The sequence below is a fragment of the Cricetulus griseus genome (assembly GCF_003668045.3).
Source record: "Cricetulus griseus strain 17A/GY chromosome 1 unlocalized genomic scaffold, alternate assembly CriGri-PICRH-1.0 chr1_0, whole genome shotgun sequence".
NCBI classification, from domain to species: domain Eukaryota; kingdom Metazoa; phylum Chordata; class Mammalia; order Rodentia; family Cricetidae; genus Cricetulus; species Cricetulus griseus.
Genome location: NW_023276806.1, coordinates 22,605,908 through 22,622,517, shown reverse-complemented (window position 1 = coordinate 22,622,517; position 16,610 = coordinate 22,605,908). Strand labels below are relative to the sequence as shown.

The following is a 16,610-nucleotide window of genomic DNA, read 5'->3' as shown; positions in this document are numbered from 1 at the left end:
GTGGGAGTCAGAGCTGCAGGGAGCAAGAATTAAGAGGCAAATGGAAGGAGGCAGGCAGGCAGATGGCCGTGTTCTGGGTGAGGACTTCTGCATAGTTTACGATTAAATCCCTGTCGCTATAAATGTGATTTTATAGAGGAGAAAACTGAAGCCCAGAACAGTGAAAGGCATTGTGACCTCCCTCGTGTGGCTGGAATTTAGTGTGGGATCAGCTCATTTCAGGGGGGTGATTTCCAAAACAAACCAAAATTCTCAGTATCATTGGTAGAAAAATACAATTTTGAAAATTGAAAAATTACTTCAGACCACCAGAAAACTGTCATTAAAATGCTACCAACCAAATGATCACTGATCGTCATTGGCTTCTAATGTTCATTTTGTTTGCACAACCATGATTTTAAAATGGGATTTGATGCCAGGATTAATTTGGTGTATAGAAAGGTTTGCCAGTCATGAGGCTAAAAGCTGACTTTGAATATGAATATAAAAGTAAGTTGTTTTTTTTTTTTTTTTTATAAAGGTACTCCTGAGTTTTCCAAATCTGCATCTTAGTATTCAAGATGTTTCTTTTTTTACATAACCTCATGGTTTGACATCAGAAGCGTAAAAAGGTTGAAATTCCCAAATGAATGTAAACAGTGATTAATTGGCTTGGTCAATCTTAATATTCATGAGTCACCTCTGCAGTTAAGAAGATCAGAACCGCCATTGTCCTTTCAGTTTAAAAAAAAAAAACTGCCACTTCCAGTGAATACTTGCTGAGTATTGACTGTATAGCTGGTGTTGAGCCCGTGTATGTACTGTGATGCAAGCATGGTCAAAGCAGAAAGAAACCCCTATTCTCCAGAAGCTTGACAAGTAGAGACGTGGGCATTAGGGACCAGAAATAAACAATAGAACATGTAATGGGAGGCAGGGGGCATGAAAGTACTGTTTGGAGTGGCATTAGAAACTGAGGCTGGAAGGCAGAGGGTGATGAGATACACAGACAATCCTGAGACTAGGAAGACTAAGGCAATGCCCTAGGATAAGGTGTGCCTACTATGTGAAGGACACCACTGGGGAAAGTGCTGGGTGAGAGTGGAGGAGCAGACGTGGGGTTCTTTTGTGGTCCCAGTGAGATCTGCTGAAGGTTTTACCTTCACCTTCGATGAGAGAGGGCATGAGGGAAGTTTGCATCGGGAGCAACAGAACTGGCATTGCTATTCAGTGTCTCAGTCAGTCTGCTTTTTCATCGGAAAATAGTTATAAGCAGAGAGGGCAAAGCTGTGAAAGTTGGAGCAGAGAGGCCCACTACAAGGCTGTTGTAATCAAAACAAAAGGTGCTAGTGGTTCGTAAGAGGCCACCACAAAGAACCATGTGTTGCATGGTGCTGTTCCTGTGGAATACCCATAAAAACAGCCTGCAGAGTGTAGTGGAGGCATTGCCCGGGGCTGAGGAAGTAGAGAGCAATGGCTAGTGGGTACAGGAATACCTTTGGGGGTGATACAAAGTTGATTGGGTTGAATGTTGTACAATAATTACATCACTGAGAATAGGTAGATGAGTAGAGTGTGTGAACTGTCAGTCAATACAGCTGTTTTTGATAAATGAGATGGTGGGGTCATGAGAAACACTGAGATGAAAGGAATGCTTGGAGGTGGATGCATCAAGGTTTTCCAGCTGAGTGGCTATGGGACGGGAAGGTGAACATAGCTACAAGGTAGCCACAAGGTAATGCTGTAAGCTGGGGCAACTGGACAGTGGAATCCCAGTTTCTGAGAAACCATCATAAAAAATGATTGGTACTGGACCTACTCAGTACTCTGTGTATATGTGTATATGTGTATATGTGTATAGTGTCTATACACATGTATTATAAACTTTTCCCTGAACACGTAGGATTGCAGGATCTGTTGTATAGGAAGATAATAGGCTATTCCTATTTCATAGTTTGTTTTTTGTTTTTTTTTTTTGCTGTTTTTCTTTTTTACTATTGAGTCTGTTCATCAAAGAGATTGTTAGATGGCAAGCTTAATTGAAATAATGATTTACTTACAACAATTTGAAAGAAGGGTCATATGAATAATGAAAGAGTTTCGTGTAAACAACTCTGTAAAGAAAGAAGCTGAAAAAAAAAAAAGTTCAGAAATGTTACCTACTGCTTATGGACCAGTTGCTATCACTCCGAGTGTCTGTCATATGACACAAAGGCCTTCAATGGCCCCCCTGCAATATTCCTAGGTTTCTGACCCTTAGATAAGAGTCACCTTTCAAATAGGTGGGGTTTTTCGATTGTTCGTGAGCCTTTCAAGACCAAGCAGGCCTGCACGTGCACTGCTGCTCCCTGGGTACATGGGCCCTTGTCACTGAAGATGTACAGCAACAGCTTTGCCTTGTGAGACATGGTTGCCAAGCCAGAAGCACCTTCAGGATCTTCCATACACAGGAGATCATAACTCAACAGTTGTGTAATGTCACTTTACCACTGCAGATGTTTATAGAACATTCCCTCTGTATAGGTAGATAAAAATGGGTTGTATTCTGAATAAAACAAAAACTCCACAGAGCCAGTATGAGGTAAATATGGGTTCTTACGCATCTCTCTCTTTTTTTTTTTTATCCACAAAAGCAAGCAAACGTTAACTTCCACAACCCTTCTGTGTCTTCCAGAGAAGAGAGTGAGAGTGTTCTGACCCTGAAGGGCCTGACCCCAACAGGCATGCTCCCCAGTGGCGTGCTTTCTGGAGGGAAGCAAACCCTGCAAAGCGGTAAGCAAGCCCAGTACTGTGACTGGGAGCACACGGCCAGCCGTACCAGTAGAACCTTGAGTTTCTCATTCAGCTCAGTCTCCTCTTCAGTTTTTCTTGGCTGGAAGAAGGGCTAAAACCCACACATCAGTTTGATCAGTCACGTCCCACGGAAAGCACCCTCATTCACTGCAGTCCACCCCTCGTCCTCATTAGCTCACATATCCACATCTTCAGGCCTCTCTACAGGACATCTCACTAAGGGTGCTGGTGCGCACAACAGCAGGTTTGAGACATTGGAGCACCCCTCCCTCAGCCAATTGATTAGTGTAAGTTTTCTGTTACATGCCAATCGTCTACTTATCTACATGACTGATGAAATGTACACACATATTTACATGCATAGCTATAGATTTTCTTGGAAAGAATATAAAGAGGGTAATTTAATTATCCACTTACGGAGAAATGAGACTTATGCAAGCCTTTTCTCTGGTGCATCAGAAATACAAAAAGAGTGATAACAACCGCATTTTGGTTTTCTTTGTTAACGATAATATCTTTTTTTAAGTAGACATTTTGCTGTATGGTCATTACTGGCTGCACAAGTGTCATCCAACATAAGTTTTTTTGATGGGAATTTTTTATGTCTGTAAAGGCCAGGCCACTAATTTGCAATAAACTTAACTTAAATATTCACATGTAGCTAGCGTCACCCACGTTAGACAACACAATTAGGCATATTATTTCTTCTGTTCTGTATGTTCTTTTATCAATTTAATTAATATCATCACTAATTAGAATACAACTTATACAATATGTAAATTTTGCTGTTAGGGTAGACTTCAACAGAAAAAAAAATACAGCAAAAGTATAATATAGTATTTTAATACAATCTCAGCCTCTAGTTTATTATCCCCTGAATCTTTCTCATATTTTCTTTTCTATCCCTGTCCTTCATCCTAGAAAACTCATATATTTTACCGATACATCATTAAGACTTTTCTTCCACACAACACATAATAATCAACTCATGAGCACAAAACTGCCATATCATCGTCCTTTAGAAAGAACAGTCAGAACCTTTATGTTTGGAAAATTTCTTCAAATATCACTGTCTTTGTTTTCCACAAAAATTCAAAAACAGTTTAGTGAAAGCAGGAAACTCTATAGTAGTTGAGGTAAAAAAAAAAATCCCTCTTTATAGTTACAGAAATTAATCATTTCATAAAAGCACAAAAATCTTTTCCACCAAAATGAACATTCTGAGTGATTAGCATAAGGAGATCATTTGTATGCCCTAAATACAACTCTACCCAGCGGATGGAAAGCTACCATTCCTATTAAGCTCAGCGTATAGCAGAGGCACACACACAGTCAGGGACTGACTGCAGACACCCAGTGCATTTCTACACTGGTGTGGTTCCAGGGTTTTGGCTTTGCTTCTAAACCTAAGGTCTTTATGTTTTTACAGTGCATAGTGTCACTTTCAGATGCTCACCTGTGTTTGTAGTTTCACCTACTCAAGTTTCTTTTATTTTAAACCCATCTGTTTGTGTTATTCTATGTGGAATTCACACACACACACACACACACACACACACACACACACATATGCTGGGTTGAGACTTCATTTGTCCTGAAAATTTGCCAACCCCATATATATTTAAAACCAGTACATTGCCCCTGCTTCACAGTTCATCTCTTACCCCTTTACAGTGGCATAAAAGGAGAAGCTGCTTAAGACTTTGACATCCGGCTCTTCTCTGTGGTTATGAGGAATTAAAAATGCATTCTTAACTGCAATGCATATGTGGCCATTGCTGTAGTTTTAAATTTTAAATTACTAGAAAATGCAAATTAAAGTCCAGGGATAGAGTATTATCAGTGTTAAGCATTTTGAAGGATGATGGTGTAATATTTTAGCATTACATTAAGGGAACACCATGAAGCCATAATAGCACAGAAAAGCTTATATACCTGAACAGGGAAACAAGGAAACAGAGCCTGAGTAAACAATGGGCTTGCTGGACCTCTGAAATTACTGCTGCAGTCTGTCATCATACTTCACTCAGACACCTACTCAGGGACTCAACCCCATTCCTGAAGACACTGATGGAATTATTGCTGCTCCTGCCATGTCTCCACTTAACATGCAATACCATTTCCAAAAATGGTACTGCAACAAGAAAAAGAAAACAACCCAGACTCAACCTGCGTGGCAAAAGACGCCCAGGCCTTATCATTCCCTCTGTGGTTCCCTTCCTCTCCCATCTTTAAGGACTCCTAATTGTTTGCCACCTGACTTTATGTCCCATTAACGTCCCCTACCCCACCCCCATGCATTTCTATCTCTGGAGGAAACACTGCCATTTACTATTCAGTGACATGAAGTATCTCACCCATGTCACAGCCCCGCTCCAAGCTTGCCCTGTTCCTCCTCCATTCAACCACAAATCACCAAGCATGGATTTTAAAGTGCTCTTAGAATCAGAAACACATTGTAGATTTCCATAACCCAATTGTCAATTCAACCCAAATAGCAGAAAGCTTTTCTGCATGTTTCCCAAAAGGGCTTTGTCACTAATTAGTGAGCCAGGACTTCAAGCCCCTCTTTCATTCCCTCAGGTGTATCAAGCCATGACTGACACTTCTCACTCCTGTGCTGTTTTGTTTTGTTTTGTTTTTTCCCTTTCTTTGTAGCCTTTCTGTCTAGTTGTCCATGCCAGAAGCCAGCACTTAGAGGAACATTAGTCCCCCCAGTTCCTTTGATCGTCACTGACTTGTTCTTAGCCTTAAAAAATCTTCTGCTCATTTTCTCATTCATTTTACACCCCTTTCTTCTCTTCAGCTACTGTTGAGGCTATTGAGGCTGATGAAGGTAAATTGGCCAGTCCCCTTTCTGTTGTGCCTGCAACAGATAAGGGCTCTGCTGGGTGTATTCATTTTTTTTATTTTTATTTTTTTATTTCTTTTTTTTTTTTTTTTTTTTTTTTTTTTTTGCTGTAGCTTGTACAGAGTGTGTGGGTGTTGGGCTAACACTTGTGGCTCAGTATTAACCGGAACCTTCTTGCTTTAAAGGGGAAAATGTCCTTCTATGGTTTGTTTGTTTGTTTTTTCCCTTAAAGCTATGTTTGACTTTTGTATACAATGAACCTAGTCTAATCACAGAAAACTAAAGGATTATATATATATATTTATATTTATATAAATTTCCATATATCATGAATGATGTGGGGTGGGGGTTATGGCAGCAGCTTTGACAAATGACATGTAAAACAATACGATTTGAGCTGAACCACCCCTCCCTAAAATCACTTCCAGGTAGGGCAGAGACAAAAGAGGATAATTAAAATTAAGTTGATTCTAGTCTTCACAAGCTTGAACAACGGAAATGCTTGGTAGTGCTTTGTTATGGCTCAGCATCACTTATGTCTCTAAAATATTCCAACATGAGACAGATGTGTAGAGGTAAACTTTTATTCTTGGCAATTTTGATCAATTGATATTTGTAAGAAATTTAGCACTCACAATATATTATGAAGAGCCCAGAAAGTATCTGTGGTGGTAAAGTGGCCAACAAGACTATCAAGCAGACAGTTAATTAATGATTCTGAGTGTCTGCTCTATACTAGGCCTCTTGCTAGGAGCTTCAGAGGAAATTGAGAATGGTACATCTCCAACTGCCTTCTAGCACTACTCAAAAGCAGTATCGTTGACACTTTAGTAACTAATTTGTAATTGAATGCTGTTTTGCTACAAGGTTATATGAGAACTGCACATGAAAATCATTTTTAAGATATTGCATACCACATCCTCTGGAATTTTTTTTAAAGCATAATTTGAAGTTCCCCTTTAAAACAAAATTCTTCAGTTGTATTTTGTTCTTGCAAAATAACTTATTTTTCACAAATTTTGTGCATATATAGTCCTTTGGTCTGAAGGAAAAATGTGTCACCTTAGCTTTACAATTTGCTCATGATTTGGATATGGTAGGGGAAATGACAGTGATGTAAGAGAAAAATACAACTGTTTCCTAAATAGCAGTGAGCAAACTGCTATTTATGTGGGAATTCTCCATTCCTCTTGGCAAAATCTAATCTGCAGTGTGCATTCCTGTTGATAGTTTGGCTGTTTTCTGTGACTCTGTGGCTCTGTGTTGTGTTAAGTATACTCCCAATGTAAATTGCTAACCCCCACTGTCTGACCAGCAACTGGAGCAGAGCACTTTCTTCCATGCAGGGTAGACAGATTCAGGCAGCAAAGGAGCCCCATCCTGAACTAGCCATGGTTCCGCTAGATTTGGCTAGATTTCCTATGCTCCCACCCTATCATATGCAAAACCCAGAGAGCTTTCACCTTTTTTTAATGAATGAAACAGTCTCATGATTTATCAGGACCAACTTTTGACTATGAGATGATGTCATTTAGAAAAAGACTAAGGTGTCTCTTATTTTTGCCCCATAAAATAATTGAGTTTGTTTTCAGGGTGGGTGCTCATTAGACAACTCCATTATTTTTCAGTTTATTACCAAATTCCAGAATTAAGAAGCTTTGCTTTGGGCCTTGGTCTTTCCCCATCTCCACTTGTTCTTCTTCTCACACTTGACTAATCGCCATTATGCTAACCTGAAAATGCAGACGGGGAACAATCTGTTTTTCTTTCTAATGAGCTTTTAAACACCTGTGTAAATCTTTTAGGACTGTCATCTGTGCTAGTGAGAGGCTGCACAATTTGTGTCCAAGTGGCTGGCAAAGTCTCAGCTTTACACTGAAAAAATAAAGTGGGGAGGATACATGACCCTTGAAATTGTGCTTAATAAGCCACGGAGACGCAGCCCAATTCGGCATTGGTGGCTGGCCACCTGTAGGTACCTAGCTCGCCCTTCACAGGAAGTAAAGCAAACTGATGTCATTGGTTCCCCATCTGTGTGTTTTATTTTCAGCTCACTGTTGGTGCACCCACTGAGGAAGTTACTAAGTTTTTCAGAAATACCTCTTGTATCTCTGTAGCACACTCAGGGTCATTAGAAGACAACGCATGAGAAGTCAAGGTTTTAATTAAAAGAACCAAAACCAATTCAAGTCATTTTTGCTAAAAATTGTTGAAGACATTCACCTCTGGTTCTTGCTCTACTGAGAGTAGGTTTTCCTTGGTTAAGGCAGTCATGGGTACCAGATGAGCATCAGTTTGACCTGTTTGCTGCTGAAGGGCAGAAAATGCTTCTCTACTGAGCCATCAGTCTTTATTTTTGAGTTTCTCTAGCCTCCTGGCCCACTATACATAGGCTAAGTGGGAAAACAGCTTATAATTTCATTTTTCCCCATACCATTGAGTTAAGATCTTTGTCAGATTTGGAGATGGGAAAAAAAAAAAAAGTCCCTGTCAATTCCTTTTCTAGTTCCTTGGAGCTTCTGCTCTAAACCATGGCTAGAGTTCCCAGTAGAGCAGAAAGGGCTTCCTCCGAAGTTGCCATCACTAGCACAGTGTTAGATTAAGAATGAGGAAATGCAGTCTATTTAGCCCAGCGTATTAATGGATCACCATACCAGTGATGTGGCCCGTGTTGCTGGATCCAGAAGCCTGCCCCTGGAACAGCTTTTCCCTTGACATATTCCACTGTGAATTTCTGTGGTCTAAACTTTGATGAAGACAAGAGAAATGCTTACAACTTAATCACTGCAAGAGGACATTTTGGTTGGCAAGAGACATTGGCTGTTTTCAAACCCTTGGTTCCCTCCAGTATGGTAAGGAGTCTGTTGTGTTGTCTTCAGGTCCCGTCACGTTGTTCTCCACTAAAGGATTCCCACCCACCACGAAGTTTCTAACCTCACCTGACACAGCTACGGTTCGCTTTGTGATGCTCCACCTAACCTAACTCCTTTCTCTCTTTTCTTAATGATTTTCTGTTTAGCTATCAAAGGATTTTCACCACAACATAAGATCACTAGCTTCGAAGAGGCGAAGGGCTTAGACCGAATTAACGAGAGGATGCCACCTCGCAGAGATGCCATGCCCTCCGACGCCAACCTTAACTCCATCAACAAGGCTCTCGCCTCAGAGACTAACGGCACGGACAGCAACGGCAGTAATAGCAGCAATATTCAGTGACCACTTCCTATTCACCTTTTTTTTTTTTTTTCTTGAGCTGCAGGTCATGATGGGATTGCTGCATCTCAGCAGTTGGATTTTCTTGCCTCTGACGGTAGCTTTGCTCTGGGGGCCAGGAATTGGATTCAGTTTACACTATCATGGAAAAAAAAAAAAAGAGGGAGAGATAATAAACTATATTTTGGTGAGGGTGGTGATTAAACACCTCTTTTGGGTATGCCTTTTAAAAAAATGCTTCTAGGAAAAAAGTTTTAAAACGAAAGCTAATGCTAGTCTATACTGCAATGTTAGGGGAATGAACATGTTTTCCTACTGCACTAGGGACTTCTAGATAGGTTAATGAAAGGCCTTTTATTCTGTTACTGGACACGAAAACTTTGTCTAATTTCTTATACTCTATTGTACGTTTACAGTGCAGCACTAAAAATGGATGACGTCAAACATTTTTAACAACAACAACAACAAAAATGATGTACAAACTAAATAAATAAGGACTATTTATTGATAAGGTTTTGCTACTCTTGTCAGACAATGGCTATAAACTGAATTAGGCAGTCTTTAAAAAAAATCTGGAAAAAAAAAAGAATGTTGCAAATTTGTTAAAATGCCAAAAAAAAGGAGTTTAATTTTGTATAGCTCGTGCTTACCTCAGGTTCCTTTAGTTTGCTTGAATGCCCTTCTTTCCATAGAACACTTATTAATTTGGCAGTGAATACATTTTCTTTAAGTTTTAAAAAAAACTGGAATAACTACACCCATCTTTTTTGCTGTTTATATTTAGGGGTTTTGTTGATAAATCAAGTCTTGGTTGTGGCTTGCTGAATTCAATATTTATGAGTGGTGCATTTTAAGTATAGTGAACACGACACCATAGTGCAGTGACGAAGCATCTATATTCTGTAAAAAACAAAAACAAAAAAAATCTGCCTATGCATGTTTTTTAAGAAAAACTAAAATGGCTGTATCGGCCTGTATGGGACTGTATTGCGCTTAGTGGTCTGACATATACTGGAAATGTATGTATACTGGCGTACTTTATATTCTCTAAAATGCTTAATGCCTTTGAAATTTTGTAATCAAAAAATGCTTTGAAAAAAATCTAAAGGGGAGAGTATTCTTAAAAGTTTTTAACATAAGCTTGTCAGTGCACACATAGATGGTTGGCATGTTTAGCAAACTTTGTGAAATTTAAATAAGTTTGTAGTTACATGTGAAACTCTAAATGCATGGTAACCGTTAATGTCATAACAGTTTAGTTATTTCGTTCTGTTCTGTCATGTGCCACAAAATATGTACTTTTTTCACTTTTTTTCCCCTTTGTATATTAGTTACGGGTTACAACTGGTTCATTCTGAAAACAACAACAAACAACAAAAGTCCATTCATATTTTTTAACAATTGTATAAGTGCCCAAGTCATTCACTACAGCCTAAAGCCTTGCCTTTGTAATTTGACTTCTGAACTGTTGGCAATCAAAGCATGCACCTGTAACAATGACAAAGAAAAAGCATTTTATATTACCGCTCAATAAAATGTGCATGAACTTCAAGAATGCTCATCCTTTCACTGAGTCTGCTGAAGGGAATCTTGTGCACAACCACCATGGTGCCCTCTGGGTGCTGGCCCTTCACCACCCTGCTCACTCATGACGGGCTGCTCCCCAAGGGCCTCATGATCTGAGGAGTGCTACCCACTTCTGCTGTAAAAAAAAGTCTTGGTGGATTTGTGTCTCAAAAATCAGGCGAGAGAAATCTACTTAAAGAGCAGATGCCATCTTCAGGCTCCCTTGAATGCAGGACCTATTTAAGAAACTAGAGCATCCCTTTTAATTGGAGAATAAGAAATAATCATCAACTTGTTGTCAGGTTGTTTCAGTTGTATGGGTTGCCCTCCCTGCTATAGCAAAAAGGACTAGTCTCCTAAACGCATCGCCATCAGAGAAGAGCTGTGTTTGTATTGACATGAAGTTTGTATTCCCCTGCTTTAGTTATCATCACACGGAGATTTAGGAGACACCACAATTCAGTTTGTTTCTAACATTGCTCTATTTTTCAGCGCACTTTGTTTATGTAATAAATTATGCCTATTATATTAAGGAATAAGAATATGACAATTAGTTATAGAGTGTACCAAAACAAAGATACATTTGCTACCAAAAACTTCCCCATGGTTATTTGAATGAATTGAAACTTTTTTTCCTGTGGATACTTCCCCATCTTTAAACAAAAGTGGCATCCAAGGAAAACAGATGCAACTTGCTAAAATGGTGTGAGAGAAATGGTGATTCTGCTACCAATGTGTGTATTTTCTTTCTTCTAACTGCAGAGAAAATATCCCAAAAATATTAATAATAATAATAATAATGATCAGGTTTTTTGGATTCCTTTCTTTTGCAAATTGTGCTAAGGAAACTATGGCATAGAAATAAACATTTGACATTGAAATAAGCAGTTTCTGTGAGTATTGCTTGTCTTTTTGCTCAGTATAGGAAAGAGACACTATTTTTTCACAGAATAATTGGATCTGTCAAATTAATATAGAGCTGAAGCTCTTTCTCCAGAATCGACAACACTTACAAATACTTGTGATTAGTTCTGTCTCTTTAAGATGTGGACAGATGGTTGCATTCATGCATTCTCTTTCTGGGTGCCTGGCTACCAACACACACACATATGTATGTATGGGCACTCAGACAACCACACTCTGATCCCCAGCTGCCTTTGCCTGGGCCAGGGTGACTCACTTATCACAGGGTATCATTGCTGCTGAATTTTTATGTAGTGTTTGGAGTTCTAAGAGCTAGATCTGCTAGTCCTGCCATGGCAAATTTTCTTGTCTGAAATATATTCATCTTGCATATATTTTCAAAAAAAAATTAAAAAAAAGAACTCAAGAGGCTCACCTGAGATGAAACTCAAGTGTGATGTCTTAGTCTATCTACAACCTATCACATAGACCTCAAACCTGAAGATACTTTCTTTACCCTGGCGATGTGGCCATCTCCTTCATTCATTCTATAAGCAGTATATTTATGCTCTACCCCTCTCACTATGCCATGTCTCATTTTTCATTCTCACTCCTGTACATGCATATGCATGTGTGTGTGTTTTCATGTGTGCTCATGCACACACACACACACACACACACACAACCACTATGTCAGGCATATATATGAGTTTTTATTATAATACTAAATGTCAGCATTCTGTAGGACAGTGAGTCAGTGTTGCGCTTACCATGGACTGATATTCACTGTGTTCCGTGGGCACTCCCTCATGTTTTCTTTTTAAATAGCATAAACCAGCAACACCCCTGATTAGGTCCTTGATGATATGGTCATTTTTTTTAAAGCATACATAGTACCAAGAGGCACAAAATCAAGAAAGATGTAGCTATTTCTGGTGGCCATATTGTCAAGAGGCAGCTGACAGTGTTTGTGAGGCACTTGTGTTTAATGATGGAGAGCGAGCAGTGAGTCTGTTTTAAGAAAAGACTGGGGAAACTTAACAGGTAAACAACAAAGTCTAGTTAGCAATGGTATTTCAGAAGACAGTGCTGACATTGGAAAAACATCTACTTACTATAAAGGAGGAGTTGCTCTGAAATGAGTTTGGCATCATAAATGCCTGCCTTCTAAGAGAAACCACATGAAATGGGTTAGACACCCTGCCTGGGAAAAAGGAGCTGACCTCAAGGATGGCAAGTAACCTGCACTGTAGCTCAAGACTGAATGTTCCCTCAACTAGAGGGTTCAGAATATTCTGTCAATTTATTCAATATAAACTAGTCCTTCAGAACATGATGCTTGCAGTCACACTGTCTCGGGGATGACCTGTGCATTAGCTAACGAAGACCTCTGTGAGTTTTACACATTGGGTATCCTTTATACATAGACAAAAGATAACAGCTGAAAAGAGTTTTCATTAGATTGACAGGGAGAAAAACAAAAGTTGAGTTAATAAGCTAAGATCTCAGAACAAAGTTGAGTTATACTCCAATCTGAAGGCATTCTTTCCAAGTTAACACAGACTGAGCATCCCTTGTCCAAAATGCTTAGAAGCCAGAATGTTTTCAATTTTAGGGCTTTTGAGATTTTGTAGTAAGGTTGTATATACCATTGAGATCCCAAATCTGAAATCTGACATACTCCAAAATCCAAAATGCTTGGGGTTATTTCACAAAGTTTCGGCATGCACACTTTTGCCTTTGAGATGCTCAGTTTATATTTTCAGTTTTTTAATAACCAAAATGCTAGAGATAACCAGGAATTAGCCTTGCCTCTTCAAGGCGACATACATGCAAAGTTACCTTGTGACTCTCATTAGCCCTATGACTTTCCATTCTCTTCACTACTTGACCTCTGCTATCTTGGCCTGCACACAGTGCTTGGGTGACCCTAGCTTTTCAGCCCTCTAGATATTCCTTCATTCCTGCATTCTGTCTGTGGAATGGCTTTCCCCTGAAGATGTCGTGTTTGTCTTCAGCACTGGGGTGAGCCACACCCTCCTTCCTGTGTTTCAATATTTACTCCACTTGCATGATTCTCTTTGAAGTTTTGGCATGAAATATGGCCACTTGGTATCTCTTGGAGGAAGGAAAAGGCAATCAAGAATATAGGTTTCCTCTGCATGTTCTCACAGCGTGGGATACTCTAAGACCCCATACAGCAAATATGTAAGAAAAAAAATGGGTTAGTGTTTTGCCATTGAAGGGTCCAAGTCCCCCTATAAAAATTCCCTAGAGTCAAAAATCAAGTGGAGCCTTATTTTATCCTACCCCTCTAGTCATAACTGCTATATCCACCATTACAACTTGTTTCTACAGAATTTACTTTTTAAAAATGCATTTGAGGGTCAGCTTAGCAAGAAAAAACATGACCAAGCAAGAGAACCTTCATTCAATATTCAGTCCCTAGAACCCACATAGTGGGAGGAAAGAATTGCATGCAATGTCAGGTGCATATGCATGTACACACACACACACACACACACACACACACACACACACACACACACACAAACGTTTTTTGGGTGTGTATAATAGTACAACCTACCTTAAAGAACTGTATAACGACTGTATAACGACATTGAATCACTTCTTGGGATTCAAAGCAGCACTTTTTCTGAAGTCTTTGGTTAAAAGATAACCCATTAGTGCAGGAAACCACAACCCATTTGCTGGCTGCTAACATCCTAGTGAGAAATAGTTAATCATGGACCTGACAGGTCCTATCAAAGGCTAATAAATTCAGGTCTATATAGAGAAGAAACTGCTGGAGCGCGGAAGAATGCTTCAGAAGAACCGGATGGGTTCTGGAGCAAGGCCTGACAGGGCACATAGATGCCAGCTGTCTGTGCTGTGTGGAAGCTCAGCAGAACAATACAACTCAATGCCCAATCTGCTCTGTCACAATATTGAATAGTGGTATGAGTCAGTATCTGTACATACAGGCTGGCTTGTGTGAGACACTGGTTCTGGTCACAGTCAGTCCTGCCCTGCTGCTTGCCACGTGGCTAGGAGACCTTTATTGAGCTTCATAACATCTTATTCCAGTCTTGGCCAAATGAGTAATGAATTCTTAAGCTCTCTGTGGGAATTAAAAGGTAGAATGTAAATGAAGTACTTGGCAAAGCGAAAGATAAGCCCTCAAGATATGTTTATTGTATTCAGCAGCCTGCTGAAGTACATGAAGGTTTGCATATTCTATAATTGAAATCTCTCTCTCTCTCTCTCTCTCTCTCTCTCTCTCTCTCTCTCCTCTCTCTGTGTGTGTGTGTGTGTGTGTGTGTGTGTGTGTGTGTGTGTGTTGCTGCCCACTGAGAACATTTGTCTGCTCAGAAAAATCTAACAGGAGAAATGGTGTCTAGCTGGAGCTATCCTAAGAGGCTGACGTGGGGAGCAGGGGGACTTAGGCAAGCAGGGGAGCAGCTGTTTTACCCTGAGAAAAAATGTAAGGGCAAGGAAGACAGGTTAAAGGACTTTGGTTAAAGCATAGGAGGAATGAGAGTGAAAGATTCAATGTGACCACATACATCCAAATGAATTGTTTTCATCCAGAAGGCTTCAGTGCACAAAATCACATAACTGGTAGACTATAGACAAAGCACAGAGACATTGTTATTATTTGACAGGATTATCTGGGACTGTGTGGCTTCCAGCTTAATTTGGTGGATGGACAATATATATCATGAAGGACTTAGGCTGTCCCCATCCTTCTCAGGATGTTGGCATCTATCCTCAGCTGCAGAAAACTATCCATAAGTACCTGGCATTCCTTCCTTACACAACACTGTTTGACTAGTGGAAAATAACAGCAAAATAACCTATAAATACAGCAAAGCTGAATTTATTGCTTATCGCAGCAATGTAACCACTACCTCAGCAGGGTCACAGTAAATCCAGATGGGTGGAAGGCAAAAGCAAAATATTTATGATGTTTTGTTTGGTTGAGGTTGTCTTTGTGCGTAGGAGTGTAATAAAAATCAGAACTTTGTGGCTATGTGAGTTAAAATTGGTACACACACAAGGGGGCACATACTAAGAGTTTTGAAGAGATAATTGTAAATATATAGGCAAGGGTGAGACTTTGTTTCCTCCTCAAGTTCATTAAGATATTTATGACAACTGAAGCCGTGTGTGTGTGTGTGTGTGTGTGTGTGTGTTAAAGAAATGAAATGTATGCTGGGTGTTATTGAATGCATGGGTTGGGAGACTCAATGCTGCTAAACTGTCAGTTCTCAAATGACTTGACAGATTTAATGTACTTCCAACAGAACTCATAGCAGTTACTTATAAAGAGACACAAGCTGATTCTAAAATCTATAGTAAGAGAATCTAAATTGTGGGCTGGCACTGTGGCCTGGTGGTGGCATGTAGAAGGAAGGCTGTGTTCACCCCCAGCACTGCTAAAGACAAACACAATTCATTCTGTCTGTCGATAAGTACTGTCTACCTACAGGGCCTGAACAAAGCTCTGGCAACAGCAGAGAGACCAGACACACACCCAGACACACACCCACAAATGGTCAACTAGGAAGCATGCAAAGACAGTTCAGTGGAGCAAGAGAAAACTTTAGAGAACTCACTAAACCAATTAGAGATTCGCTGACAGATTTGTCTTCTATCTGATGACTTTCTTCAAAACAAAAAATAAAATGGATTGTAGATTTCATTTTAAAACATGAAATTTAAAACAAATCACTAGATGGGAGCATTTAAAACATACATCTGTGGCCTAAGTACAGACTTCATATGTATGGCATTAAAATCATAAGCCAGAAGTGAAATTTACAAATTAATTGGATTTTATTAAAATTATTTTTTCTTCATGCTTCATAGAGCATCTAGTCTGGAAGAAAATGTTATCAAATTGTACCTCTATCAAAGAGATAAGTGCAAATCTTGGTGAACTCAAAAGCCAACAAATTTTAAAATGAGCAAGAGATTTGGAAAAAAACAAATAAAATACGTAGAAAAATAAATGTTCATATTAAAAGATGCTTAACATAATGGAGACTGAGAAAACAGAAATCAAAGCCACAGAGACTGTTGTGGCCTGAATATAAAATGTTCCACACAAGCTCTTATGTTTGGACATTTGGTCTCCAGTGGGTAGCAAGGCTATGAACATATTCAAAATGGAGCCTGGCTGAAGGAAGTACATCACTGAAGGGAGGGACTTAGAGGGTTTATAGCTGGCCCCACTTCCTGTCCTCCCTCCCTTCCTCTTTTCCTCTCTCTCTTTCCTTCTCTCCCTCCTCCCCCCTCCCCC

At 39.6% G+C, this 16,610-nt stretch overlaps 1 protein-coding gene across 3 annotated transcripts in view; it reads left to right on the top strand.

Moving 5' to 3' along the window:
- The window catches only part of LOC100752571 (serine/threonine-protein phosphatase 2B catalytic subunit alpha isoform), a 281,243-nt gene extending 269,957 nt beyond the window's left edge, over positions 1-11,286 (top strand). For all 3 annotated transcript variants that reach the window (XM_027395784.2, XM_035451992.1, XM_035451991.1), the window contains exons 12-13: positions 2,654-2,751; positions 8,643-11,286. In XM_027395784.2, the coding sequence (XP_027251585.1) occupies positions 2,654-2,751; positions 8,643-8,839 (295 nt within the window). In that variant the 3' untranslated portion in view covers positions 8,840-11,286. The remainder of the gene's footprint in view (positions 1-2,653; positions 2,752-8,642) is intronic.
- Positions 11,287-16,610: the final 5,324 nt, after the last annotated feature.